This window comes from Cheilinus undulatus, linkage group 5 (genome assembly GCF_018320785.1).
Source record: "Cheilinus undulatus linkage group 5, ASM1832078v1, whole genome shotgun sequence".
NCBI classification, from domain to species: Eukaryota; Metazoa; Chordata; class Actinopteri; order Labriformes; family Labridae; genus Cheilinus; species Cheilinus undulatus.
Window position 1 is genome coordinate 42,385,582 of NC_054869.1, and position 27,988 is coordinate 42,413,569.

The 27,988-nt window shown below is 40.0% G+C and overlaps 1 protein-coding gene across 2 annotated transcripts in view; it reads right to left on the bottom strand.

The window, feature by feature from the left end:
* si:ch73-72b7.1 (netrin receptor UNC5C) overlaps nt 1–27,988 on the bottom strand; it is a 403,146-nt gene that overhangs the window by 185,597 nt on the left and 189,561 nt on the right. For both annotated transcript variants that reach the window (XM_041788199.1, XM_041788198.1), the window contains exon 2: nt 17,406–17,642. In XM_041788199.1, coding sequence (XP_041644133.1) covers nt 17,406–17,642 — 237 coding nt within the window. The remainder of the gene's footprint in view (nt 1–17,405; nt 17,643–27,988) is intronic.

Below are 27,988 nucleotides of genomic sequence, written 5' to 3' on the forward strand. Positions count from 1 at the left end.
GGCATTCATCAACGGCTGCCTGGAGAAAGCAGCGAGAGCTACCTAGCATCGGGGGGTAGGGGCGGCCATGTGATCACTTAATCAAACTGGGAAGTGGCAGCTTAAGGATGCATCCAACACCAACAACAAAAAACATTATTATTTTAGACTACCTCGATGTACTGGTATCCCACACAAATGTAGTGCGATGAGTTGGGATCTGGTCACCCTATTAGTGACACTGATACATGTTAGAGGCCACACATGGACATGTAGATGTGAAATAACAGCGGCTACAAATGCGTATTTAGGTGCTCTATCTTTGAAACAGCAGCAGAGCGTTCAAGTTAAGGGGGTAGAGTGCTCTGATGCAGCTGCTCCCTCAGCCGTGATTTTAACTTTTCATAAGAAATGTCTAATCGTAGCAGAATTCAGATCTAATTACTCATACTTAATGTAGTTTCAAATTAGTGTTGTGCAATGAATGTAGACATCATATAAAGTGGATGAGAGCTTTAAGTCAAAGTTGATCTTCGTAAAACCAGCTCTTGATCTAATTACGTCTGAGCACCTATGAAAGATTCTCCAGTGATATTTCAGATCCTCAGTAGCATCATCTCACACCAAACAGGGATGTTTCTGCTGCCTCTATCTGATAGTCAGACAAGATACAAAAGATACGTGTTATGTAAAATAAACTAAAGTCGTAAATATGGAGAACCAAAACCACACAGTTACAAGAGAACAACAAAAAGCACCTAAAGGGATAATTCTGTACTTTTGGAGGTATCATGATGAGGCACTTGTCAATAGGAAGTGTATCAGCCACAGGAGATGCCAATCACTGTTTCCTCTTGAAAGAGAGAGCATGGATGTGAAACTGAGTTTATACTGAAGTTTTATAAATATGAAGCTTTAGATCAGATATTTAGCTGTATTTCAGTCATTCATTATCTTCATTTTGCTTCAGCTCATCTGTTAAAAGATTTCACTGTGATTGCTACATTTGTTCCAGTTGCATTTTAAAACATCAACGTAATTTGTCATATAAACTGTTAAAGCATCGGATACATTCACTTCATGAAACATTCATGGAAAAAACTTCAATATCTAAAAAAATAGAAATCACATTAATTTGCAAGCACTACTTTATTAAATTTGGGATAAATACCGATGGACTTGACAGCTTTTTTTTAATCTTTCCCCTATAAAAACAGCCATACTAATCGGACATTGTGGGACTATATGTACAGCTATAAATAAGGTTGTTCCGATTCCGATACCAGTATTGGAAATACGTCTGATACTGCTTAAAATGCAGGTACCAATATCGGCAAGTATAAGAGTTTATGCACCGATCCAATACCGTTTGGTTTAGCTTTATATTTTGCTCCATTTAGCCATGCTAAATGTTAGCATTATAAACCGGAAATCAGTTCTTCTATGCTGCCGGAAAGCACTGCATGCACGGGCTTCCGTTTTCAGAGCAGCATAGAAGAACTGCAGGGCACACTGCAGCAGAAAAGAATAGTAGCTGCGAAACAGTTTATCTCTGAATGTTATCATTATAATGCCTTCCAGACTAGCGCTGTCATACACAGCGTACCATTGATGCTATCGATGCCTTTGAATCTTTGCGGCAGCATTTTCAGCGAGCCTGAAACTCGTGTGACTTTCGGGGGGTTTAATGATTAAATCCACACCAGTCAACCCTGTATTGAGGCCTTTTTATCCACTTTAATCATTTATTACTGCTAGCCAGAATGCTAACTCGAATGCTAACTGCCATATTTGTTTAAGTCTGTCGCAAGTTGCAGGCTGTAACCACGTGATGCTGCCTAGGTAGAGCACAAAGGACAGAGAGAGAGAGAGAGAGAGAGAGAGAGAGAGAGCCTGTGATGCAGCCCCCTGTATAATTGTTATTTTAATATTTAGGAGTAAAACTCAGTGATCAGCAAAAAAACAACTTTAGGGTCACAGAGATGCTGTATATTATGATTCTATTTGTTGTCCAGAAAGTTCACACCAGTATCGGATTGGTACTTGGTACTTGGTACTGGCCGATACCCAACACCTTGGTATCGGTATCATTTTAGGAAGGAAAAAATTGTATCGAAACATCCCTAGCTATAAAACATAACCCAATGTCATTGAATGCCTTATCACCTTGGATATTTACCCATATGGCTGTTCTGATGAAATTTAAGGTCTTAATCTTCCTTTGAGGAAAGAGGAAGAAGAATAGAGAGAGGGGTTAACTTGAACTCATCACTGATTGAATGCTTGTAGTAGCTGCGGTAATATCCCTGCTTCATCTTTTGGCTTTATTAATATACCTGTATGGCTCCAAACATTTCTTTAAACACATTCTATCATCTGAGGATCATTACTGTTACACTGTGAGCATCATCAACATGTAGTTATCAAAAAGATGTCTCTTTTCAATCTACAAATGTGCTGCCACTCAGCAGCTGGAACTGCAGTGACTCACACTGCCTGTACCCTCTATAGTCTTGACAGTGGCTAAGAAACGCACTATTGATGAGTACTTTACACAACCTCACTCAAAAAAACACCAAACTACCCTTTAAGATCTGAAGAAACAGTATGTTGCACTGCCTGAACACCTCCATGAGTGATTATATCAATAATATAAGAAAAGAGAGTTAAAGATGGAGAGAGAAGAGTAGACTGACAGCAGGATGAGAGGCATCGTGACAGAAGGAGAGAGCAGAGGTCGTCTGAGTTCTCCTCCTATGGAGGGAAATCATCCAGGACATGAAAAGAGCGGACTCATTGGTCTGTGTCCGATTGAACACTCACAGTGTATACATGCATCTGTGTGTATGTGTGCTACACTCCTATTGGCCCCCATTCTGACATTGATTGATCGCCCCTGTCCCTCCTGGTGCATGTTTGAATACATCTCCTTTGTGAGAGAGAGAGAGAGTGCATCTTTGTGTGTACATGTGATTGTCCTCCATTGCTGGCAGTGAACTAGGCCACTTCAGGACATCAGAGGAAGTCTACTCCAACCAAACACACAGAAAGAGTCAAATAAACATGAACATTTACACAGACAGAGCATCACAAACACATTTTAGCAAAAAAATCTAAAACACTGCGCTCACACAGGCATGCATAATCGATGAAGACACAAATACCCATCTGTAAGGCTAACTGACCTTTTCTTGAAATTCCGATGGTTGTTTATGATTAAACTCAAATCATCTCAGTTGAAAAAGAAAAGATTGATCATGGAGGAAGGAAAAAGGTGAGCGAGCCAGGAGGAGAGTGGGAATCATGCCAGAATGAGGGGAGAAACATGAGGAGGAAGAGAGAGGAGGAGAGACAAAAGCAAAAGAGGAGAAGAAATCAATACGAGTGTGATGGCAGCAAAGGAGGGAAAGAGGTCACAAATCACCCAGGCCAATACTGAGTGTGCCAATAATATATGTGTGTGTGTGAGCATGGATGTGAAGTCACAGGTCAGTGCAAGCAGACTAATAACTATTCACACTTAAGCTAATGGAGACAAAGTAAGTAACATAGTAACGCAATGTATCATTAGCACATTTCAAGGCTAATGGAGATATACTAAGGTCGTACGCATGCTGCTTAAGTAAACACTGCAAGTGCCCAGTAAGATATGCAACCGAGACAAATTATGCTGCTTCTCACCTCGAGTCGCATTAATTCAGATCGAGGTATGGTCACCATGTTTTAGTAAATGTCAATGTTAATAAAGCTACGCACTAAAGAGCCCATCTGGGGAAAAGAGCTGTTTTTTGATTCTAAGGGTGAAGATACACTGGTGTATATGATTTAAGACAGAGCACGCCATCTGCAGCATCCTCGCTGCAGATTTGCAGCTTAAGAGTGTCCATGTTACTGTGCAATGGCAATGATATTCGCACTGATGTAGCTAATTCTAGACTTGGCCAATCAGCTTACTGTCTGCCATTGATGGTTGTACCTGCTGTTGTATTGACTCTATAACACCCTCTCTACCTCTGTACTGCCCCTACTGTTCATGTGCCACATCTAGAGACAGGCATTTACATCTAGGCATGTCTGGGCAAAAAAGCAAGATGTGTAATAACAAGTAAACCATCAGTGGAAAGGAGGATTGACACAACCCTGGCTGTGCTCTGGATTACCTTGCATATTATCAGGGGCATGGGAAAATAATCTGTTAAAAAATGTCAAAGTCCACACCTTTAGGGTGGAGTAAGTGGTGAATAAGGTGAGTAAGCATGGCCATAGTGTCCGGGTGCGTAGTAAGTTACCACGAGCCCCTGGTCATGCTGTGGATGTCTTAAAGGCCCCAAAACCACTGGTTGTCTCCAGGCACACTACCAGAGGTGAAAAGGCCTGAAGAAAAGGAATGCCGTTGAGCTTGACTTTGGCTTGTGTTTTATGTCTTTTGCCATAACAACAAATTGAGGTTATGGACCTGTAGGTGGCCTACTCTGTTTTCATAACATGCTGCTGTCAGTCAAATCCCAGTTTTGAATGAAATATCAAGAAGATGGTAAGGTAATCAGGGGTTATAAGTCGTGCCCTACAAAGCAGGAGTGCATGTTCAAAATGACTCACAGTGAACTTATCTGTACTAATATTTACTTGAAGTTTCCTAAATTAATTTATTGTTTGCTTACTAGCTTGTCTGGTTGCACCTTGATTCAATTTCACCAAGAAATCTAGGGCAACAAGACCTATAAAATAAAAAAGAAATTAAGGATTGTTACAACAGGCATACCAGACTAGGAGTAGTTGTCCTCATGTTAACAGTATTTTTAAAATGTTTTTTTTTAACATCAATTTTGGCCATCAATATTGTATAACTACAACACTGAATTAAAAAAAAAAAAAAAAAAAAAAAAAAGACAGAGAGCAGTGTCATCATGTTTCAGACTTTAACCCCCTTAGACTTCTATTAAATTGAACAAAACAATGAAATGTTGGTGAATCTCTCCTAACAACAACAACAACAACAACAACAACAACAACAACAACACAGGTCTTAAACCGTGTACTTCTTTGATTTCTTTTAAAATTTTATATCTTCTTTATTTTGACTCAAAGTAGAGGCTAAATATTTTGTTTTGTTGTTAGGGAAAGAGAAGCACAATTGGTCCCTCGTTTCTGGAGGTGTCTCATTAATTCTCTGTAGTGAGGCAAAGTGAACAACAGCAGCAAACAGATATGAAAGGACCCATTGTTAATGTTATTAATTAGACCTGAGAATATTCTCCTTGTTCAAAGTTTAAAAATACCTGCAGCCCAAAAACTTTTCTCGTAAACAATGCAGCCACAGCACCACTGATGACTGTTGTTAGGAGAGGTATTGCTTTATATTTGTACTGTGATACAATATGTTTAGAATCGTTGAACAGTTACATTTTAAAATTGTTATTGATCAATTACCTTTGAAATTATTTTCATGATAAATCAAATTTTTGGATCACTATTAAAATTTGGTGACCCTTTTCTAAGTCCAAAGTCCGTTGTTTTGAAACAAACTTATCTAAAGACATTTATTTTTTATATTTTAGTTTTATTATATTTTAGATCTATTATTTAAAAAAGAGCTGCGCTGCTGCTCCAGTGGGGTATAAACACATGACTTAGAGGAAGGAGACAGTTTCAAAGTCTCGTGAAATACAGTCTTTAACTCCATTATACTGAAAGAAATACGCAGAAGCGCATGTACAAAATGACTCACTGAGTCCAATGATCACAGGTTAATGTAACAGCATTTGCACTTTCCTGAAGTTACAGTCTGGTTGCCTGGGTAGGTAACCCAAAGGTAAAAAGTTAAGCTCCAGCTGGTTTTCCATTACAGTTTTATTTTGCTTTTATTTCGCAAAATAAAAGCAATATTTCTTAAATTTTGACTAAGTACAATTGCGCTTTGAAAGTGTTTCCATTGAAGGGAGTTTTGGGAATGAGCCTTGCAATTCTCTTAAAGTCTCATCTTGTGTGAATCCACTGCAGGGAAGCTAGATGCTCAAACCCTGTTGCTTGTTGGTACGTTTTGGTTACATCCAGGCGGTTGCCTTGCTAATTTTGAACAAAAGATGGAGGAAACAGATGATAGTTCAGAAGCAAAGTCCATATGTATGGCAAAAGCCACATACAAGGGTATAAGTGATGTTAGGAAAGGTCTCCTCTCCTCTTTTATCCACACGCACGGCGCCGTGTTGTCTCAGAATGACTGGTCATGTGACACTGTACGTCATGTCCTGTGACTTGTAAATGCGGAAAAAGTGTGTCCATTACACTTTTGTGATATGCTTCTATATCAAAATGAAAAACCTCCTCATGAGAGCGGAAAAACTTTTTTGCGATATTTGAGAGTTTTTTCGAAATTCAGGTGTTTACATCACCGTTCTTTATTTTTATTTATATAGATTTTGCACATTTCTAAGGGTAATGGAAATGCAGCTTAAGAGAATTTTTAAAGAAAATGTTCTTGTGCTTTTACCTTATAATTTAGTTTTATCTAGAAATTGCCTGCTAACTAAAAAATTGTATTTAGAAAGAAAATGAGGAACTTCTGATAGATTGTAAAGTAACAATATTAGCCGAACCAAAGGATAATAAAAAGAATTTGCTACAAACAAAGTGGATAGAAATAGCTAAAAGGAATACGTAAAATGTTTGATGCCATGAGGTGCATAATTCTTAACCTGACATGTCAGATAGACTGTTTCATCCATTGCATGGGACACATTTTCTTTCACCTGGAAAACCTCCCATACAGTGAGTTTGGAAATGGCAGGACTTTTTTAGACTCCACAGAAAGTGACCGGACAGACATTTTGTTTGTCACATTCATTATTGGAAAATAAAAGCGACAAGACAGAATGACGTTGTAGGCATTTGCAGCTTCGGTAGTAGCCTGAGCTTGACCAGCAGGTGCTGCTGTAGCTTATAAATGTCGGAGCTTGTTGTTGGATAAAACTCATGCAGAGGCCGGTTGGGAGAAGTGCAAAAACATCCTCTATGCCAAGAAAGGAAATGTGGCCCAGTTCTGGTAGAACTGCCACTGTACTATAGCTACATCTGAGCTAATCACTACATGGGTGGCAGCCATTACTACCATCTTCTACCACGACTAAACTCTGCCTATAGCTACCTACTGTTTTTCCTCAAATGAAGCCGATTGGACAGGTCCATTTTTCACACCTTGCACAACTGTTTCAGATTGGAGCTTTGCAAGATAAGGCTATCTGGTGAGGGACATGGAATCTGGCCAGTCCATCTGCTTTACAAAGTTAGCATTTACTGTTGCTTGTCCACTGGAGTCCTTATTTTCCATCATTGTGAAATGTCAGTACAAGATCCTACGAAGAATAGTCGCTGCCTTGCTACTGTATTTCAACTACAGTGGCTCTAAAAGGACAAAATAGCAGAGTGAATGTGATTCCAAAAAAGCTAATGTGTTAATTTTGGACCTTAATCCCATCCTGATTAACACTTTGTTGTGAATAGTGCAGGTTTTCATTAGTTGAATTATAATAGCATCCCAAATTCTACTGTTTTTGTTTCCACCCATCCTTCCCATTGGCTCTCTTCTGTGCTTTCATCTGTTAACTGATTGATCTAGTCTATTTTGTGTTTACCATGAACAGAACAAAGTGATAAAAAAACACCTTGCAAAAGTATTTTCCACAATGCATCTCACAGTTTGACACAAACAACTTTAAACCTTGTTTCATTTATGTTTGAACTTCTGTAGATTGTTACTATTGTGCTCTTTTATCTCGATCCCGAAAGATCAAAGGAACAATGTGCTCCAGCACTAAAGCTGACGTTTTTCTTTCCCTGCTACAAAATATGATAAACATGGGAGTAAACACAGAGTGGGAGTACGTGAGAGAAAGAAAACAACACAGCAGGACTCATATCATCTCTCTCCTCAGAATCCATGAGATCTGTTGGCCTTTCCAGCCCTCTCAGAGGCCTCCTCCATCAGCATCCCTCCACCATCCTCTGCTCCCTCCAGCTCACGTTTTATCTGCCTCTGTTCTCTCCAGTTTCACTCAGTGGAAATTAGAGGAGAGCACAGAGCAGCGAGGAGCAGGGAGAGAAGAAGAGGAAGGGAGGAATGAAAAGAAACGGAGAGACGAGACTGAGGTGGAGGGAGGGAGCGAGTGAGTAGATAATAAAAGCGGTGAGGGGGCCATAGCTTCTAGCTGTGTCTGTGAAACAGCAGGAAACAAAGAGGAGAAAACAGCTTACAGAGTTCAGGTTTTCTCACCAATAAACATAAAACAGAGAACACACGCTGAGCAGGCATCAGGGAAAGACCTTGCTCTCTATGTGATCCACTAGAATGTAACATAGCTCACATGGTAGACATGAGATGTAGAGGGTTAAAAGCAAGATCTGCTGTCTCCTTACTGGGAGAGCTGGGAGTGCATGGACAGGGATTGTAAAAAAAAAGTTAGGGAACTATTAGATGGAAGCAATTAAAGCCAGTCAGTGGATTTGGAGTCGAATTAAGGTAGGGGGAATCCATTCTCTTTTCCTGTTCTTCCTTCATTAAAATGAGGGAGTAGGGGGATGTAGAGCAGCAGGCCAATCCAGTGGGAAGGAGTGCTATATCCTCATCCAGGCTCTACTTTCCCTGTCCTCTTTCTAAGATCACTCATCAGACTTTTCTCTGTGTTTTTCTGTTTTCTATTATGTTCTTGCTGTTTTTTTTTTTTTTTTTTTCCATGTCTATATCGACTCCAGGAATAGCTGTGTTCTGTCTAGGGGGCAGTTAGGGCACATATATAGGGTCCGAAGTACAAACACCTCCATTACCTGAAGCTTGCATTTTTGGAGCCTGGGTCTAGAAGGGGCAATGCTGTTTTGACTGTAAGTGCCATAGGACAGACTAGATAAGATAAGGGGTGTCTGTGTATAGGTATGGTGGGCTGTGAGTGCTAGCATGGAGGCGGGGCAGGGGGTGACACTTGGATTCATGACTAACAGTCTTCTCCTTGTCCTTTATCCAAAAAGTGTTATTCTGAGCAGATTATGACTCTTTTTATCAGTAAAGCTCAAGAGCACTGACCAGCAACTGATGGATGTTAGCAAATCATCACTAACCTATAGTACAATGACAAATAAATTATTGCCTTTGACTTCCCAAGTAACCCCAAACATACGCCATATGAACAAAAGTATTTGGCCACACTTGTTGATTATACAATTCAGGTGTTTCAATCAGACCTGTTGCCACAGGTAAGTGATATTTTTAGGAAGTGGAAGCATTTAGGAACAACAGCAACTCAGCCACAAAGCAGATGACCATGTAAAATCACATAGCGGCGTCAACGATTGCTAGGGTGCATGATGCATCAAAGTAAGCACAAAAACTGTGTGAAGGTAGCTTCATGAAATGGGTTTCCATGGCCGAGCAACTGCATGCAAGCAACACATCACATAGTCCAATATCAAGAGTTGGATGGAGTGGTGTAGAGCACGACACTGGACTGTGGAACAGTGGAAACATGATCTGTGGAGTGATGAATCAGGCTTCTCTGTTTGGCAGTCAGATGGGTGAGTCTGTTAGGTGGATGCTGGGAGAATGTTACCAGCCTGACTGCATTGTGCCAACTGTGAAGTTTAGTGGAAGAGGGATAATGGTATGGGGCTGTTTTTTCAGGGTGTGGGCGAGGCCCCTTATCTCCCCTTATCTGACCTCATAAATGCTTAACAGAATGAATGGGCACAAATTTCCAAAGTCACATTTCTGCAAGTTATGAATGAAAAAGCGTATTTAGGTTTAGGGTCTTTTCATTTCTTCATTTATTTCAAAAGCTCACAATCATAATGTCTTCATAGTATCATTTCCTTTTGTTGATTGGCTACATAAATGCTCTGGTTATAAAACAATGGACACTATAAATGCCTGACTAAACTACAGTACAATAAAATTATCTGAATTTGTTGCTCACTGCATGAGTCCAAAACAGCCAAAACACTCTCCGTCTCTCACAGTCAGTAATTGCCATGATTTTGCATTTGCAGCAAACTTTGCTCAAACAAACCCTAGCTAATTAAAAAGAAACATTAAAAACAAAACAAAGCATGAAGAAGCATCCTCTGTTTTTCTCAAATGTACAAGAAAAAAGGCTAAATGTCCAGACATCCCCAAAACCACCACAGCTCTTAAATATTGTTTAACACCCCCAGGGTATTTATGAGGCTATTATATTTTTATGTGTGTTTCTGTATGAATTATAGCACGCTTACAAGATGAAGTTTCCTGAAGCAGTAAAAAGAAACAAGAGGTCAATCAATATTTTATTACAGGTATATTATGATGGTTTTGTTAAACATAAATTAGGCATTAATTACAGCATTTTTAAGCAAACTCAAAATTGGAAAACAAATCCCTGTTTTTTCCTCAGCCTCAGGGTTAGTGCTACTGGAAAAGATTACTTAGATGTAGTTTAAACATTTGTTCATTGCAAATGCATATATTAACATGGCTTTAAAGGTAAAACATGCAACATTTTAAACATTAATATCACAGACATCAAATATATCCTCCTTGAAAACTGACTTCTGTCAAAGGAGTAGTGAAATTCACTTAGGGTTTGTTGTTCTCTGCCCTGTGTTTACATTGATGGGATGGTACTCCACTCTGTTTCCAACTGTTAAGCTTCGGGAAAGGGGGTATAATTTGGCAGTTTAATATAACGGGTATAATCAGTACCAGTCCTGAACCAGTATCAGATGCCTGCTGAATGGTTTACTAGGTGATCCTGATCCTCCACAGATCTCATGATGTCATCACTTACAGTATGAGAGTCTGAATCCATGAGTCATTGATACAACTGAATTTCCTCTCAGTAATGCTCTGTCTGGAGTCCAGAAGCTCTCAAACGAACAGCCAATGAAATTCTAATAAACGACGAGCAGCTGCACATGATGTCAGTAATGACCATGAGTGAGATGGGAGGAGAAAAGGAGGCAGAAAAACAATGTGTGCATGTGAAAGCCTAATGGTTTATCCTGAGTAACCTCGGATTATGACCAAGTTAAATTTCATGATTTTCATAACATAAACAAGTTTTTGGGCCAGTTTAGCATCTCTCCTTCTGTAAAAAGTAGGATAAAGCAGCTGAAAGTGAAGTATATGAATATCATGTCACCCTCCTGTCATTCTAGAAGAAAGGTAGAGAAAAACACCTCAGGGCAAAGACGTTTTAAGGAGATAAAGGACGAGGATGGGAGACGACTTAAGGGGAACAAAAGAGTAGCATTTGAATGACATAGAGAGACACAGAGGAGGATAAGAGGCAACAGAGGGGGGCAAAAGGTACAGAAGCCCTTAGAGGACATCCATCCATACAAGTGATTTCAGCCTAAAGTATTTTTTCATGATAATGAGTGATCGCTGGTTTCTCAAGACCTTGAACTTATTTATCTCAAAATCTCTGAACAATGCAGACTTTCTCAGGATAACTCGGTTCATTTCTGTCATTTTCTGGGGATCATGAAGAATTAACTCGTCACAAGAAAAAGAGCACTGTTATCTACGGATGATGACACATAAGGCAAAATCTTGAGAAAACAGCCAGAATGAACTCGCCATCTCAGGAAAACATTAAATTACAATATATGGAGGCATGTCTGCTTGGGTTTTAAGTACTTAAGTCAAATGTTTAAAAAAATCAATAAAACTTTTATGAAATTAATTTAAATGTAATTCAAAAAGTGCAAGGGGGCACAGGAACACATGAATATTTTATCTGCTGTTCTCTCCAAATACAAAGTTAAGCACATGTTTTGGATAGTATGCTCTGCTGTGCTGTACAGTGTGGATAAATCATTAGAATGAGTGTTGGTTTTCGTGGCGCTGTCCGTGGTGCTGAGACAGAGCAGACGAACAGACTGACAGCTGTCTTTGTAGAGAGAACACAGAGAGATGAACATGGTCAACAGCTGATACCACATACTTCTCTCCAGCTGACCGTAAATGCTGTTGTTGTTTATTTTTTGTAATTGGCCCATTTGCTCATGTGTCACTGTACATTTCTGACTCATTCTGTCATGTTTTTTCTGTGTCTTTGTGGGTAGTTCTCAATCAGGCTTGCACATCTGGACACTGCAAGTTTACTCCATTCTTCTCTGCAAAACTACTCAAGCTCTGTCAGGTTGCACAGGGGATCAGTCCTTTTAAAATCCAGCCAAATATTCTCTATTGGATTGAGGTTGTGGCTTCGACTGGACCACCCAAAACATCCTCCTTGTTATCTTTGAACCATTTCTATGTAGCTGTCACTGTAAGCTTTGGGTCACTGTCATGCTGGAAAATGAATCTTCTCCCTAGCTTTAGTTCTCTCGCAGACGAAATAAGATTGTCCTAGAGGATTTTCCTAAATGTTGCCTCTACCTTTACAAGCCCTCCAGGGATGGCTGCCAAGAAGCATCCCCACAGCATGATGCTGCCACCGCTGTGCTTTACAGTGGGATGGTGTGTTTTTGGTGAAGTGAGGATGGCCTGTGTCATATTCCTTCAATTTCTTGATGATGGATTTATCTGAACTCCGGGGGATGTTTCGGGCCTTTTCCTTTTTCTTTTGGCATCCATCCCCTGACTTATACTTTCCAATAACCTTTTCTCTCAGTTGCCTGGAGTGTTCTTTTGTTGCCATGTTGTAATGGTAGCCAGGAAAACTGATTAACCAATGACCCGACCTTCCAGACACAGGTGTCTTTATACTACAAGCACCTGAGACACATTCACCGCACTCAGGTGATCCCCATTTCACTAACTGTAAGACTACTAGCACCAAGTGTCTGGACCTCTGTTGAATTAGCTCAGTCACTTTAAAAGGGGGTGAATATTTATGCAGTCACTTATCTTACATTACATACGTTTATTTAATTGGTGTTACTTTGTAGAAATCTCTTTTCAGTTTCAAGTTATTCTTTGTGTGCTCTGTGTGCCTCTGCACAGACCTCAATGCTTCTGTATTTGTACCTGTTGATTCATCTTGCTGATGTTTACTTCTCACATGATGTGTTGTATTTATTCTCATTTTCTTTCATTCTTTTCCATCCATGTGTGACAGCTGAATCAGGGCAACTTCAACATTTGCAGCTCAGCTTCCTCTGCTCCTGTCTTTGGTTCAGCACAGTAGCAGCAGACCACAGATGCCAAAGAACACACACATACAGCGTGTAAGGAAGTGTTTCGCCAGAGGGTCCCTCTTTTAGGAGAACTTGGGAGGGGGATATGATGTGTCAACTTGAGTATTTTCCCCACCTACCCCAAGAAAATAAAAAACAACTCCACTGCCATCATGCTGATTTGTGCTACTGTTGACCCAAGTGCGTGTTTAATCCAGCAGGTACGATATATCATGAGTTTTCAAACTGTTTTCAGCCTGTGTTTAGCTGCTCGCTCCGGGGACGGAGGCTCATTAACAAGCAGGTGGAGACCCATAAGCTCAGCTCATGTCAGCCTTAAGTCTAAGAAAGCAGGTTGTGTACGTCTTTGTCTCTCTGCCAGAACAACAGCATGATTCATCATTACCTTGCCTGCAGAGTAAAAGCATGTGCTGTCAAGTGACAAGTGTGGGACTCTGGCTGCGGTCCAGTACATCATTGTGGATCCTATTAAACTGTCCTGTGAACATGACAGTAAAGTATTGGTAGTAGGACAGCTGCGTACACACTTCTGGCATGTGACCCGGCTCTGTGCACTAACATCTGAGTAATCGCTTTGACCTGTTTTGCTTACAGTGGTCCTGGAGAAAATGTTAGCATGTTTTCCAGGATTGTGACAATTTTATATCGTGCAGAGTGAAATATCATCAGGGTCAGGCTCATAAAAAGCTGTCAGGTCAGCTCATACAGGAAAAAGGCTTGATTAAGTACCCTCACATCCGTTTCCTCATTGGAACACCTATGCAACTTTTCAACATAGCACCATATGGGTTCTTCTCTGCTCTGTGCAATTCTTGGTATTACTCCTTTTTCCACTTTAGATGGTTCTTTCTTGCAGGATTCCACATTAGCTTGACTTAGCTGAGTATTATAGTGACTCCACATGAAACTCCTGTATTTTTGCCATGTGGGGTTTGTATCCTCCTACCTGATAGCACTGTAGTTGAACTCTCAGCCTATGGTGATAGTTGCCACACTCTGTGAGTAACACTGCCCACCTCAGCTGGTCATCTCTTATCTTGCATCCTGTTCTGTGAGCATCAAACATCACATTGAGAGCTGTCCATACTTCTCCTTGAAATATTTATTTGCTGCGTACAATGTTTCAATCACAGTGCATTCATTAATGCACAACAGTCTCTACATTGTAAAACAAGCGAACAAGATGTTTTGGGTGAGGAAAATAAAAGGAAATCAAAGAAATGTTTCTGTCAGACACTCCTGATACCTTATCATCTGCCTCTTTCCTTGTTCTTTGCCCATCTCAACATGAATGACGAGGAGGAAAACAGAACCAGGGCAACAGGGGAAACGTCACACATTTCACACTGCTTTTTGCAGACTACAACAGGAATCAATAACAAACTGATGTTGTCACAGACACTTGTTCACATTTTGGTGTGGTTAGGATGCAGTCCCATAGTATCCTTCCTGAGCTTTTGTTAGGAAATCATTTTTAGTTCCTCCCACTTTTCTGGTATCAGTAGGACCTGATAAGTTTAAAAGCTCAGCTTTAGAAATGAGTTTTTACCAAAAATGATCTCCATAAATCTCCAGATCTAGATAGGTTTTTGAGCATATTGGCTGTGCGTTGGCTAGTTGGTCAGTTGTTCCACGTAAATTCATGAAATAGTCAAACTACCCCAAATTTTAAAGCACGTTCCTCCTAAAATTTCAAACCAAATCCCCCAAAGTGTACAAACACATCCCTCCAAATTCCAATAAAATTAATTTTAATTAATTTCAATTTTTTGGGAAATTTTTCCAAAACATTGAAACAAGTCACTTGACATTTCCATGGAAATTCTTGAAAATTTCAAAGGACCCAATTCCCAAATTTCTGATAAAATCCCCCCAAATTTACAAGTAAATATCCTTAATTTCCATGAAAATAATTTTTATCACAAATACCCCCAAAAAATCAAAACAATTTTTCAAATATTAGATATAGATGTCTATTAAATTACCAGAAAATTTAAAAAAACAATTCCACCAAACCAAAGATCCAAATGAGTTCCCCAGATTTCCATGAAAGTTCAAAAAAAGAAGCAAATTCTTAAAATATACAAACATACCCTCAAAATGTAAATGACAATGCTTTTATATTTCCAAGCAAATTTCTTACATTTCCATGAAAATTCCTTAAAATTTCAAAAGCAAATTCTTCGAACATTTCTAAGCAAATTCACCAAAATGTACAAATCCATTCCTCCACATTTAATCAGAATGATGGGATATTTCCCCAAAAATGTTAACAAATTTCCTGAAATTTCCATAGAAATTCTTGAAAATTTTAAAGAACACAATGCCCAAAATTCAATTGAATTCTTAAAGATTTGAAAGAAGTTTCCCCAAATTTCCATGAAAATACCAAAATATTTCAACACAAATTCCGTCCCAAAAAATCTAATTCAATTTCCAATCATCCAAAACATGTTTCCCAGATTTCTATGAAAATGCCTGAAAATTTAAAAACAAATTCCACCAAACTAGACAAATGCCCAGATTCACATAAAAATTCCCAAAAAAGGGAAGGAACCAAATTCAGCCCAAATCCTCACATGAAACTTTCCAGAAAAAAGAAACATATACCCAAAAATGGAATTGAATGAATTCCATGAATTTCATAGAAAATTCTACCAACATTTCAACCAAATTACTTAAACTTTAATGGACATTCCGGTTATCTAGAAAAGTTCCTACAGCAGAAATCTTCACTTTGTTGAAGGAAATACAAAATTGAATGTAGTTTAATCCTCTCACGTACATGCAGGGTCTGAAGAGGTCATGGTGTTTTTTTTGTTTGTTTGTTTTTTACAGAAAAACTATTTATTTATGGGAATAAAGTAGTGTTGTTCATCAGTTATGTTGGTTACCAACCAATAAGTTACTAAATCTCGACATTTAAGTGCTGTGTGTTGTGACACTCTAGGATTGTGGGTAGTGCAGTTCTTTTGCCCAAGATTGTGAATAAGGGCCTTTGCTCACAGCTTCCATTTTTGTACTAAATTTCAATATAAAACCAATGTATTCAAGTGTTTTCAGCCCTCAGAGGGGGACAAAAATGCCTTTGGTACCATTTTTTATTTTTATTTTTTTTCCCGTAGTGCTTGCATCACTCACAGCACTCTCAATTAAAAATATAACCTTGCTTCGTTCTGCAGTCGTCAGTGTGTCTTCCTTACCGGTCAATCAAACCCAAAAAAGGGCGACACTTACTGTATGATACCAGCTTTGTCAGCAACAATGGCAGAGGAGGAGCTCATCTGACTTGTCTTTTTGAGGGTAACCTTTCCAGGTCTACAGCTGCTGACACTTGTAACAATACTATTTCTTCATACACTTAAAAATCACACCTAAATATTTAGAAATACCCAAATATAAATGCAAGAGGGCATGATCTCTGAGTCTAATAATTTTGTCTTCATGCAGCAATGAGATGGATTAAAAGCAACAGTTATTTTCAGAATTAATTTACACAGTATTAATAACTTGATATTTATACTAAGATAAGCTATGAGTCATGATTTATTTACAGAAAACCAATAAATTGATGTAAAATTAGACCTCAAACACCCCCATAGAGTTGGAGTGGAATAATGATTGTTTCATAAGCAAGTGATCCACGATAAGATTGGCTTTTAAATTAGATTATTTCAAATGAATCGTCAATTCTTCAGCTATTTCTCATCTCATCTTTATGCAAGTGGCTGGGCTTGCATTATGTTAGAGATCATCATCTACAACCAGTCCAATCCAGATGAGCCATCCAGACTGCCTCTGCATGCAGTCTGAGCAAACGGATAGCAAATAATTTTCAGTGCAATGATGCTATTCAGAATACCTGTTAATGCATGGTAACAATGGGCTCTAAGACTTCCTGTGCTCCTTCTGCTTCAAGTGGACTCTCGAGGAACTGTAGCATTTTGAACTTCTGCGTTATCTTCATTTTTTAACTGTAAAGGTTGCTGCTTGGGCGACACCAAACTAGCAAAAGAGACTGGGCCTAAAATGAGAATCTGTTTTCATTTTTCTTGTGTTTGAGTGGAGGTGTCACAGATTATTTTTACTTCAAGTGTTCTCTGTCAAAACAGCCCAACTTCAGAAAACTCTGACAGCCTCTTGACTGAACCGTGCTGAATAACAGCTTTCATTAAACGTCATATTTCAGACGTTTCTGACAGCATGTTGGGATCCCTCCACTCGTTGTTAAGTGTTGGTACGTGAAGCACATCACTCACCCGAGTTCTCGTCCACCCTCTCCTCCACAGTGTGGTCTTTCTGATGGACCCACTCGCTGTTGCACTTAAAGTAGATCTGTGTGGCGGGCGTTGCTTTGCAGTACAGATTGACAGGCTTGTTCTTGACGATGTAGCCTTCCTCGGGTTCAAACAGGAAGTGAGGCAAGGGCTCGGGAGGGTCGGAGGGGAAGGTTTCCGGGAGTTCACTGAGGCTCAGAAAATCGTCGTCATCTCTCACTGCAAAAGAGAAAAAGACGTTAAAATGGTGCCGTCAGATTTTCCCACAAGTCACTGCTGTATCGACTCACTCACAGGCCTATTAGACAGGAGTTGGATCAGGGAGGAAATGCAGCACTTTTTCAATCGTTCATTATGGTTTTGTGTTTCACATCAGTGAGCAGCGTTGTCCTCTGATCTCAGAGTGTGCGAGACAATGTCGCTCTCTCTCACTAATAACTGCCGTGTCTCGAGCTGGTGACCTCAGCAGAGTACAATTTTCCTCCACTGAGCCATAAAATGCACCTTTAATCAGCAACTGATTGTCATGACCATTTATGGAAGCATAGTGCTGCCAAGGTCAGTTTCAAGACTTAAAAAAAGGTACATTTTACATCTGAACATCTATACAAACATCCCTGCAGACCTGCATAGAGAGCAGCGACACAGATGAGACTCTTACAGAGGAGGGAAAAACACATTTCCCAAATCTCAACAATAGATTGTGCAGCCATGCATGCCACTTTGATGCCCTTTTTTTATTGGTTTATAACATTTTATTCACCCAAAAACAAAAAGTCTGACATGTTTATATTCTACATCACTATTGTAAGCTATAAAACACACATTTGTCTCTTTGATTGTCCCCCAGAAATCTCCAGGGAAACACCTCAGGGACCGCTTACTGAGAACAAAGCAGCTTAAATACACACAGAGGCACATATAACAAACATAAGAACTGAAAACAGGATTGACACTCAACAAATTATAAATCTCTGAACTAATAAGCTAGCTTAATGGGAGCCAGCTGAGCCACAGCCAATCTATCTAAACAGCATAACAAGACTCTTTTTATGCTCTCTCCTGGGCTCTTTAGTCCTGTTAGAATTTGTTCACAGTGCTGTTTATCATTTGAGGTTACTGAGAGGTGTGTTAAAGTCTAACTAGCTGCTATCTAAACTTAACTCACATTTGTAAAGAGGATGCATTTGAGGGATGAGCAGCAGAGCTGAATATGTGGCTTGCCAAATGAAAAATGTGCTTATTCTGCTGCTGCTGTTGACTCTTATTCTGAGCTTACGTTACGAGATCCTGCAGTCAGTGGCAATCCCATATCTCCACAGTCTGGGACCAAACTATCTTCCAAGATGACCACACTCACCCCTACAGAGCGGGGTTCATCAGAGACTAACTCCAGTATTTGGAAGTGGAGAGGATGGAATGGTCTGCCAGCAGTCCTGACATCAACCCTGTTGAACACTTGTGGGATCAGCTTGGGCGTGCTGTACATGCCAGAGTGACCAAAACAGCCAAATCGGCTGACTTGCATCAAATGCTGGTTGAAGAATGGGATACCATCCCACAGCAGTGTGTGACCAGGCTGGTGACCAGCATGAGGAGGAGGTGCCAGGCTGTTGTGGCTGTGTATGGTTCTTCCACACGCTACTGAGGCTCCTGTTTGTTAAATGAATAAATAGTTGATGTGCCAATATGTCCTTTGACTTCAGACTTCAATCATTCAATCCATCAAACAAGATTCAGTGGAGCTCAGTCAGAGTGACACTTGCCCAAATTCTAGTGAACGTGGTTTAATTTGCACTCAAGATAAAGCAATCCCAACTTAAAGGAAATAACTACACCACCACCACCTCAAATCTGATCGAGTCTAAGTTTAAACTTCACCACAAATAGAGAAGAAAAGCACTGACAGACCAACTGTGGAGGAAATTACTGAAAGAACTACTTATACAGCCAATTCTGAGGGCACTAGGAACTTTATCCTCCTCCTCCAGCCTGCTTTCTCTCTCTCTTTTTTCCCCCTACTGTCTTTTCAGTGTGTCCAAACCTCACACCCACCCCTGGCCTCAATCAAAGGGCCCAAAAGAGTGTTTTGTCACCAGGTTGCCAAGGTCACCAAAACACAGAGGATTACAAGCACAGGTGGGAGGGGAGAGGAAGAGGCTTTTTTTCTCTCTCTCTTACTTTAGACTACACACACGTGCACACAAACACAATGCACTGATATTAACAGTCCATACACACTCGCAAGAAATGCACATTCTCTTCTAACTCGTACCTTTCCCTTCTCCATCATCATCTCAGGTCATTACTGTCTGGAAGGTTTCTGTGTAAGCTTTTGAGTGTGATTGCCTCATCCAGACAGCTATGACTCATGGGAAAAATGCAACAGAGCATTTTGAATAAGGATAAAAATACATTCAGCTCTTGATAGAAAACTTATAATACCAGGTTGACTGTATTATTTTTGGTAAATAAACTTGAGCTTGCATCGTGCTCTTCTAGTCCTCTGACTGGTAAAAACACTTTTTCCCTGCAGGCCGAACCTAACGAGTCACAATCACTCTTTCCATACTTACACACTGATGGTGAAGGCTGCATTCATACACATACATACTCATTCATGCACGTAGAAGCGTAATAGGGTTAAGGACACAGTAGTTGGGGGTCAAACCCCTGACCCTCCAAATAAGAGACAGCAGACAGACCGACAGCTGCCCTTTCATCATTTTCAAATTTTCAAAAGCAAAAGATTTAAATCAATTTCTGAATAAAAAAATAGTATTTTATTTAAATTCTCAAGAAAAAATGCTTCCTATTTTTAGTTTATATATTTAAGTACTGTACAATATGTAATACAACTTGCACCACTTTATAAGACTAAGCCAATTTTTGTGGGTCTTCCAGAGGGAAAAGCAGTGGAAAAATGTGCTTTCAAACCTATGGTTTGTTTACTTTCTCCTGATCCAGATGATAAAATGATAAATGGTTGCTTTTTTTCCTTCGGTCATTTTGCAGTCAAACTGCTACACTACTTGACAAAAGGGTTGTGCTGTCTGACCATGTCTTGAGATGGGGATCTTGAGATGTCCTGGAAGGTTCAGTCAATGGTTAACCAGTATACCTGGCTACCATTATACCATGAAAACAAAAGAACACTCCAAGCAACTCGGAGAAAAAGTTATTGAAAAGTACAAGTCAGAGGATAGATCCAAAAATATTCCAAGGCACTGAACTTCCCTAGCAGTTCAGTTAAATCCATCATCAAGAAATGGAAGGAATATGGCATGTGTGTAAATCTGCCTAGATCAGGCCGTCCTCACAAACTGAGTGACCATTCAAGAAGGAGACTAGTGAGAGAGGCCACGAAGATATCTATGACTACTCTGAGGGATTTAAAAGCTTCAGCAGCTGAGATGAGACTCTGCATACAACAACTGTTGCCCAGTTCTTCACCAGTCAAAGCTTTATGGGAGAGTGGCAAAGAGAAAGGCTCTATTGAAGAAAACCCAACCAGAGTTTACCAAAAGGCATGTGGGAGACTCCATGGTCAAGTGGAAGAAAGTTCTTTGGCTTGATGAGACCAAAATAGTGCTTTTTGGCCGCTATGTTTCGCAGATACAAAACACTGCACATCACCAAAAACACACAGTCCCCACTGTGAAGCACAGTGGTGGCAGCATCATGCTGTGGGGATAGTTCTTAATCAGTCTGTAAGAGAACTAGAGTGTAGGAGAAGATTTATTTTCTAGCAAGACAATGCCCTGAAGCAAACAGTGAAAGCTACACAGAAATAGTGTAAAGACAACAAGGTGAATGTTCTGGAGTGGCCGAGTCAAAGCCAGACCTCAAACCACTAGAGAATTTGTGGCTGGATTTGTAAAGGGCTGTCACGCCCAATCCCTGTGCAACCTGACAGAGTAAAATTGCAGAGTCCAGATGTGTAAACCTGATTGAGACCTATCCACACAGACTCAGTGCTGTGGTTACAGCCAAAGATGCATCTGCTATTTCTAGCCGGGTGAATATCTATGCAGTCACTTACTTTACTGTGCATACTTTTGTTCAACTGATATTACTTTGTAGAAATCTGTTTTTACTTTGACATTAAAGAGTCTTTTGTTGTCAAAAAGCCAAATTATATTGAACATGATTTATGAAATCCCTTGAAGGGTTATAGGCACTGTCTTTTGGTGTTTCACACATGGGGTATGGTGCCATTTCAAATGCTGCATCATGTTAGTTGTATTATTTGTGTAGTTTACAATCTGTTGTGGTATTTGCACATTATTTTGCTCCTATTTGAAGCAAGACACAATCTAAGCCTCAAAATCTTTCCTTTTCAAAACCTCTTTTTCTCATCAAACAAAGCACATGGCACCTTTTTTCTGGTTAAAAAAAAAGTACTGCACTACAATTTGGTCTAAATTGGTCTAAACTGTATTTGATTCTATTTTCAAGGTGCAAAAATCTTTACATTACTTTGACACAGCTCGTAAGGTCGAACTTTTCACCTTTCTTATGGCCAGAGTTTCACGTAAACAATCTCACAAAAGCAGAGTCATTATCTACAAAGAGCAACACTATTTTTGCATTTGTATGCTTGGCACACACTCACAATCTTATTTCCCTTCACTGTGTGTGCAGATGTGGTCCTTATCTTGAGGAATAGCATTGTGCTGTGGGCTAGAAGCTAAAAGCAGCTTAGGTAAAACAACAAGACACAAATAGGGGGGAAAATGAGTAGGCAGCGTCCTCGCTTTGATGTCACGATGCTGACATTTTCTCTCTTGGTTCTGTAATTAGTTCTCTGGGAGTATGAAAATCGGTAGACATTTTCCCTGCATAATTTCATTATCTGTGGGAAATTTTCTCCCACTCTTGGTGTGACACATTCTCCCATTCCTCTCTCTCTCTCTTTCACTATTAATATTTCCTCTGACTTCATGTTTCTCCACCACTCTGCTTTTACACCTTCTTACCCCTCCCTGCTCTCCACTTTGCCCCGACACCCTTTCTCACCCTCATCTGTCATTCAGAGAGCTGGGGGGAGTTCATTGCTCCAGAGCGACAGCTATAAAATATTGATTGGCACGAGAAACATGATAGCCGGAGAAAAGGGTGAAAGGAATGGAGAGAATAAGGAAGGAGGGAATATTTCCCAAGAATAAAAGCTTTGTTTCAAAAATGCCCATTATTTTTTCACCATCGTTGCTTCTCTGGCTCTCTCTCCTCTCCACACTTCATACTTCCCATCTGTTTTCTTCTTCTTCTGCTCTCTTCTGATCTCCTGACAGAGTGAATTACTGATCCTAACAGCCCGGCTCATAAACGTCCTGCCTGAATGCTGTCATCAATAATGGATGGCTGTAGCAGAACAATGTCCAGGTTCGATTTACGGGGTGTAGTAAATATGGACCCGTGGCAGAAACCCTATTTATTCCCTTTTGCTTGCGCCTGTAGGCCTACACTCCGGGAAACCTACAAACCCAACTCGTAAATGTCTGTAAATCTGCTAAGAACGATGTCAAGGGAAGTGGCCAATCATGTTCATGTGTCAAGGAACAGATCAATCACATGGATAGAGAGATTGGTGGATTAATGACACTAAGAAAGACAGAGGGAGGAGGTGGATTAAGGGAGGCAAAATATGATGAAATGGGATTCTCTGATAATCTCTCACAGTCTTACATTGAGTCCCATCCCAGTGTTCCCATCATGGTCTGCAGAGTAATAGTGTGTTTTAGTGCTGCTGGGAAACAGCTGTGGACAAGACTCAGGCTAGGCTCTAGCAAACTTACAGAGACCTGTTTTTATCGTTTTGGAGGAAACTGTTCAAACAAACAGTCATGAAAACTAAGGGACTCATTTTCCCAGTATGCTTTGCAGCACGTTACCATCCTCTCTGATAGGAGAGATTTAATGAATCGGCCAGTCGAGTACAAGAGTGTCTTTCCTTCAAGGTCATCCAGACAGGAGTGCTGCACAATCCTGCTCTCATCCTGAAGCTGAATCTTGATGCCACAAGACTTTGACTTTTAACTTGCTGGAACTGTGGAAGGAACATTAATGGACTGATCTCGGCCCACTTCTGGGTCTGTTGGACATCAGTCTGTTATCACACACTGTGATCACAAGTAGACATTATAGTCCACAAAAAGTCACCCACATTCCAAGGTTGCTAGAAAAGCTTTTGTATCGGCTATGAAGGCAACAAGAAGAAAAAAAGAACAGGCTACGATTTATGGTTCAAATGTTATTGAGCTTTTACTGCATAAATATGTGTATTCACTGATACTAACACCCACATTTTCAGCAGTATCAAACAAATCTCAGAAACTGGTATCAGGATCCAGACAACTCTACCTCAGAATCACTTTTCTAAATTTGCACTTGCTATTTCTAAATTTAAAAGACAAAAGTTGGTGGAAAATAGGCCTGAATGATTGGGGAAAATAATCTAATTGCAATTTTTTTCCTTCAGTATTGCGATTTGATTTGCGATTATTCCTTAAGTTCCTCAACTTATGTATTTTCCAACAAACACAAGCAATAAATCATTCTATATTATAACCAACACAATATTAGATTAAAAAAGAGCTGAACAGTTTTGAAAAAATATCTAATTGTGACAATTTTAACTCATATTGCAAACTGGATAAGAATTAATAAGAAGACAGGACAAAAATTAAGACAGTAGGATTGTTTGTAGACTATTCATATGAAAATGGCACCTGAATGATTGCATAATTCGTAATGCATGACATCTCTGCGGCAGAAAAAAAGTTTTTAACTGGCATTTTTACACATATTTCAGGTTAAAGAAATATTGCACCTTTTGCGATTTGATAATTGCAGCAGGCTATATTGCGATTTAATCTAATTTTCGATTTAATTTCCCAGGCCTAGTGGAAATCGGTAAAAAAGACAGATGTCAGTGCTGTGACTTAGATCTTGTTTTTGGTTGTAAACTGCCATGGTTGAAAAATGCACCGGTGCAGAAGTGCAAAAAACTGCAGTTCCCCAAGTGTCCAGTTGAGGCTGGCAGACACTGGAGGTCACATGCACACCAATGTAAAAATAACTTTTATATCAGAATAAGAGTTCTTTACACCTGAATCAGGACAATATTTTGGATAGAATGGTTAATGCCACTGTATGGGGGATTGATATTTATACAGTTAAATGCACAAGAGTAAGGCAGGTAGGCTGCCCATTGTGCTCGACAGCATCTGTTTTGTCTGGAGCTTTTCACACCTGGTAACATGGCCAGTGACCACTGGCAGTTTTGGGGTCTTTGGGACATCCACAGCACAACCGGGCCAACCCTGGGCTGTAATTAATTGCCCACCCCTTACACCGCCCTAAAGGTGTGGACTTTGTTTTTTCTTCAACAATTATTTCCTCATGTCCCTGGTACTACTAGTGTGCAAGGACATTTAGAGCACAGCCAGGGTTGTGGCAATCGTCCTTCCCGACCAATGGTGCCCTCAGGGGGCTTACTCGTCATTGCATACCTTGCTTCATTATTACTTCCTTCTTTATTTATTTTGTTCGAAATAAAGTTACTCATTCAAACATTCATTCAGCCTCAATTCTGGGCCCATACATGCCTAATTTGAACATGAGTTATGCATGATAAAGGGTATGGCTGATATGACTGCAAGCAAAGGAGCCCCACATCTTTGTCTGAAACTAGACCAATCCAGAGTTAGTTTGAGACAGCCTTTCCAACATGGCAGCTGCCCTGTATTGGCCTCAAGAGCCTCCTTCAGAAACCAAATGTCTGACATCACTCAGACTTCATCCAACATTTAATACCATAATATAATATAAGTTTGAAGCCCATCAGCTATTCTCTGACAAGCTCCTGGAGGGAACTTTAAGAGGCAAATGGCAAAGGCTTTTTCCAATGTACTACAGTTAACAGTTTGAAAAACAACTTTAGCAGCCAGAATAGTTCAAGTTGTGATGCAAGGTTAATGAACTGATAGGAGATGTCTTTTCATAGAGTGATAAAAAATGGGAAAAACAGTGGGAACTAGAAGTGCAATGTGGTCAATGCATTCTGCTTCTTTTGTTCTACACAGGGACTGCTTTAAGGACCAAATCTTGCCAAAACACTAACCTTCATCCAAAAATGAGGTCTCAGCCAATGGATTCTGCAAAGATGTCAAACATCTAATGGAATCACCAATCAAAGCTTTGCCTTTATTTTGCTGGTTTTGACTCACTTGGAAGGATTTAGAAGTAAGGGGCACTCCTGGTCTCTATAGAAAAATTTATGGGGGCCACTCTGGGGTCATATTAGGTCTACAAGGTTAAAGAGTTAAATATCAGGGATTCCTAATCAATAGGTCGTATAGATCCTTTACCTCTGAGGCCACTTTAGAGCAATGCTTGATGCTCCAAACTCCCATATCTTTGAAAACAATAAGAAACCTCAGAGGTATGCGGCCACAAGCCAAACGCAGCCATATAGGGTCAAAAAGCCTCATGGGTAAATCTGTGGGTCTGCTTGTCTGTCTGTGTGGTGGCTGGGTGGGTGGGTGAGAGGGGGGCTCATGGTCTTGGTAAGTGGCTCATGATGTGTATCTGTGCAGAAGCCGTGGAATCATGAGATCATGCTCTTTAACTTCTTATCAGTGAGTTTGAATCAGCAGCAGCTGCAAAAACATGATGGCTGACAGAGAAACACACACACAGATAGATTTACCGTACATAGACATACCAGTACTCTTTAAAACAAGCACCCCTTCACCCATAATCCTCTCCTGTAACCACTATCAAACAACACAAGACGCACAAACAGCCATGAGCCAACAAAGTAAGCATGATCTCTATCTATCTTCGACACTTGTGCTGCCAAATTACACACTGCAGGAGTACAGACCCATACAGGTGAGAGAAAACACAGACACGAAGGTGCAAAAAACATCTGTGCAACTAAAATACAAAAAAAAAAAAAAAAAAAAAAAAAAAAACAAATGGACACATTTTTTCTAAAAACCAGGAGAGCTAATATTCCCTAGCTTGGCTGTCAGGATAAAATGAGTCCTGTCCCACAAAAATCCTGAGACAGTTTGGGAAGTTTGTAGGGCTGTTCAGGGAGACATGGAAAAAGAGAGTCAGGGAGAATGATGGGACAACAGGGATGTAGTGTATCATTGCTCTGGAATTAGATATATGATGCCGCCCATTTTCCAAACACACACAAGAGAAAAAAAAAACATGCACACACTAAAGTATGCAGGCAAAGAATAGTGTGCAAAGGGAAAGCACAGAAGTATGCAAGCAAAACCACTGTAGCATCTTTCCATCCCTGTATACACGCAGTTTGCATGAATGCACAACACACATATAGTTTGCAGTCATTTGGAACAGTAAGATTCAAGGATGTCCCCAGGTGAGTAACGTAAAGTCAAATAATACAAAAATTTAAATTGCATTTAGATGACTTGTCAAAATTTGAAATAAGACTCAGAAAATAATCAAAACTGAGCACATTGTGGATGACTGATGCAAAATGGGATGGACTAGTATGGCTAATGTTGAACACGTTCGATGCATGTAGTGTTCAGTCAAGAGGCACTAAATAACTTTACCCCAGCATACAAACAACTGCATTTCAATTTTCTAGATCAAAATCATGCTATCAGTGCCAACTGTTCACTATGCTTTCTCTGAAATACTTTTATAGTGGACGCCCACATCAGGAAATGTGCTTTATTCAGAAGCAGTTCAACCTACCTCAGTAGAGCAGAGACTACACTTAAAACTGTTAGAGCAGTGGGAAATAAGTGATCTGTGATGTTCTGCTCAGACATGAGCTCAGTCTGCAATCACAGGCTTGCCTTAGGGGGAGAAAGGAGGGTTGTAACACATGAATATGCGTTTAAATGCGTTATGCTCTTTTTATTTTGCAATATTGTACTACTATAATTATGGATGTGTTTGTCTGTGTTGATTTGCTCACCACATCATTGCTCCAATTGTCCTTGATACCTCTCAGAAGACTTCTTGGGTATACTGGTATGATAATGGTGTCATAAAAATACCATAAATGTAGACAGATTTCCAATAAAATTCTCAAATGTCCTCATTCGGGGACTTCCCCTGTGTTATGAGTTGACTGTGGAATGTTATAGCATCTTAGTGCCAAGAGAGGGCACCAGAGTAACATGTAAAATTTGGGTGATTATGTGGCAGAATTTAGAAAGCTGGCGCAGGACCGTAACTTTGGAGGCTGCTGCTGTCAGGGGACAGACTGATTGAAAAAGCACTTCACTTTGCATAAGCAATGGAGGCGGCAAAAAGAGACAGAGAACAGAACAGCTGGGTCAATGAACAAGGTCAGTGACACATAACCAAAGCCCCAGATGGACATTAGAAAATGCTACAGATGCGGTGGCAAAAACCACCTGGCCAAAGACTGCAGGTTTGCCAATAAAAACATTCACAGCTGTGGAGAAGTGGAACCTGTAAAAAGAGCCTGCAGAAAACAGGGGAACAGTTTAAGGGAGGAGAAAAAGAAGAATTAAAAAAAGAGCTAATGTCATACAAGAGGA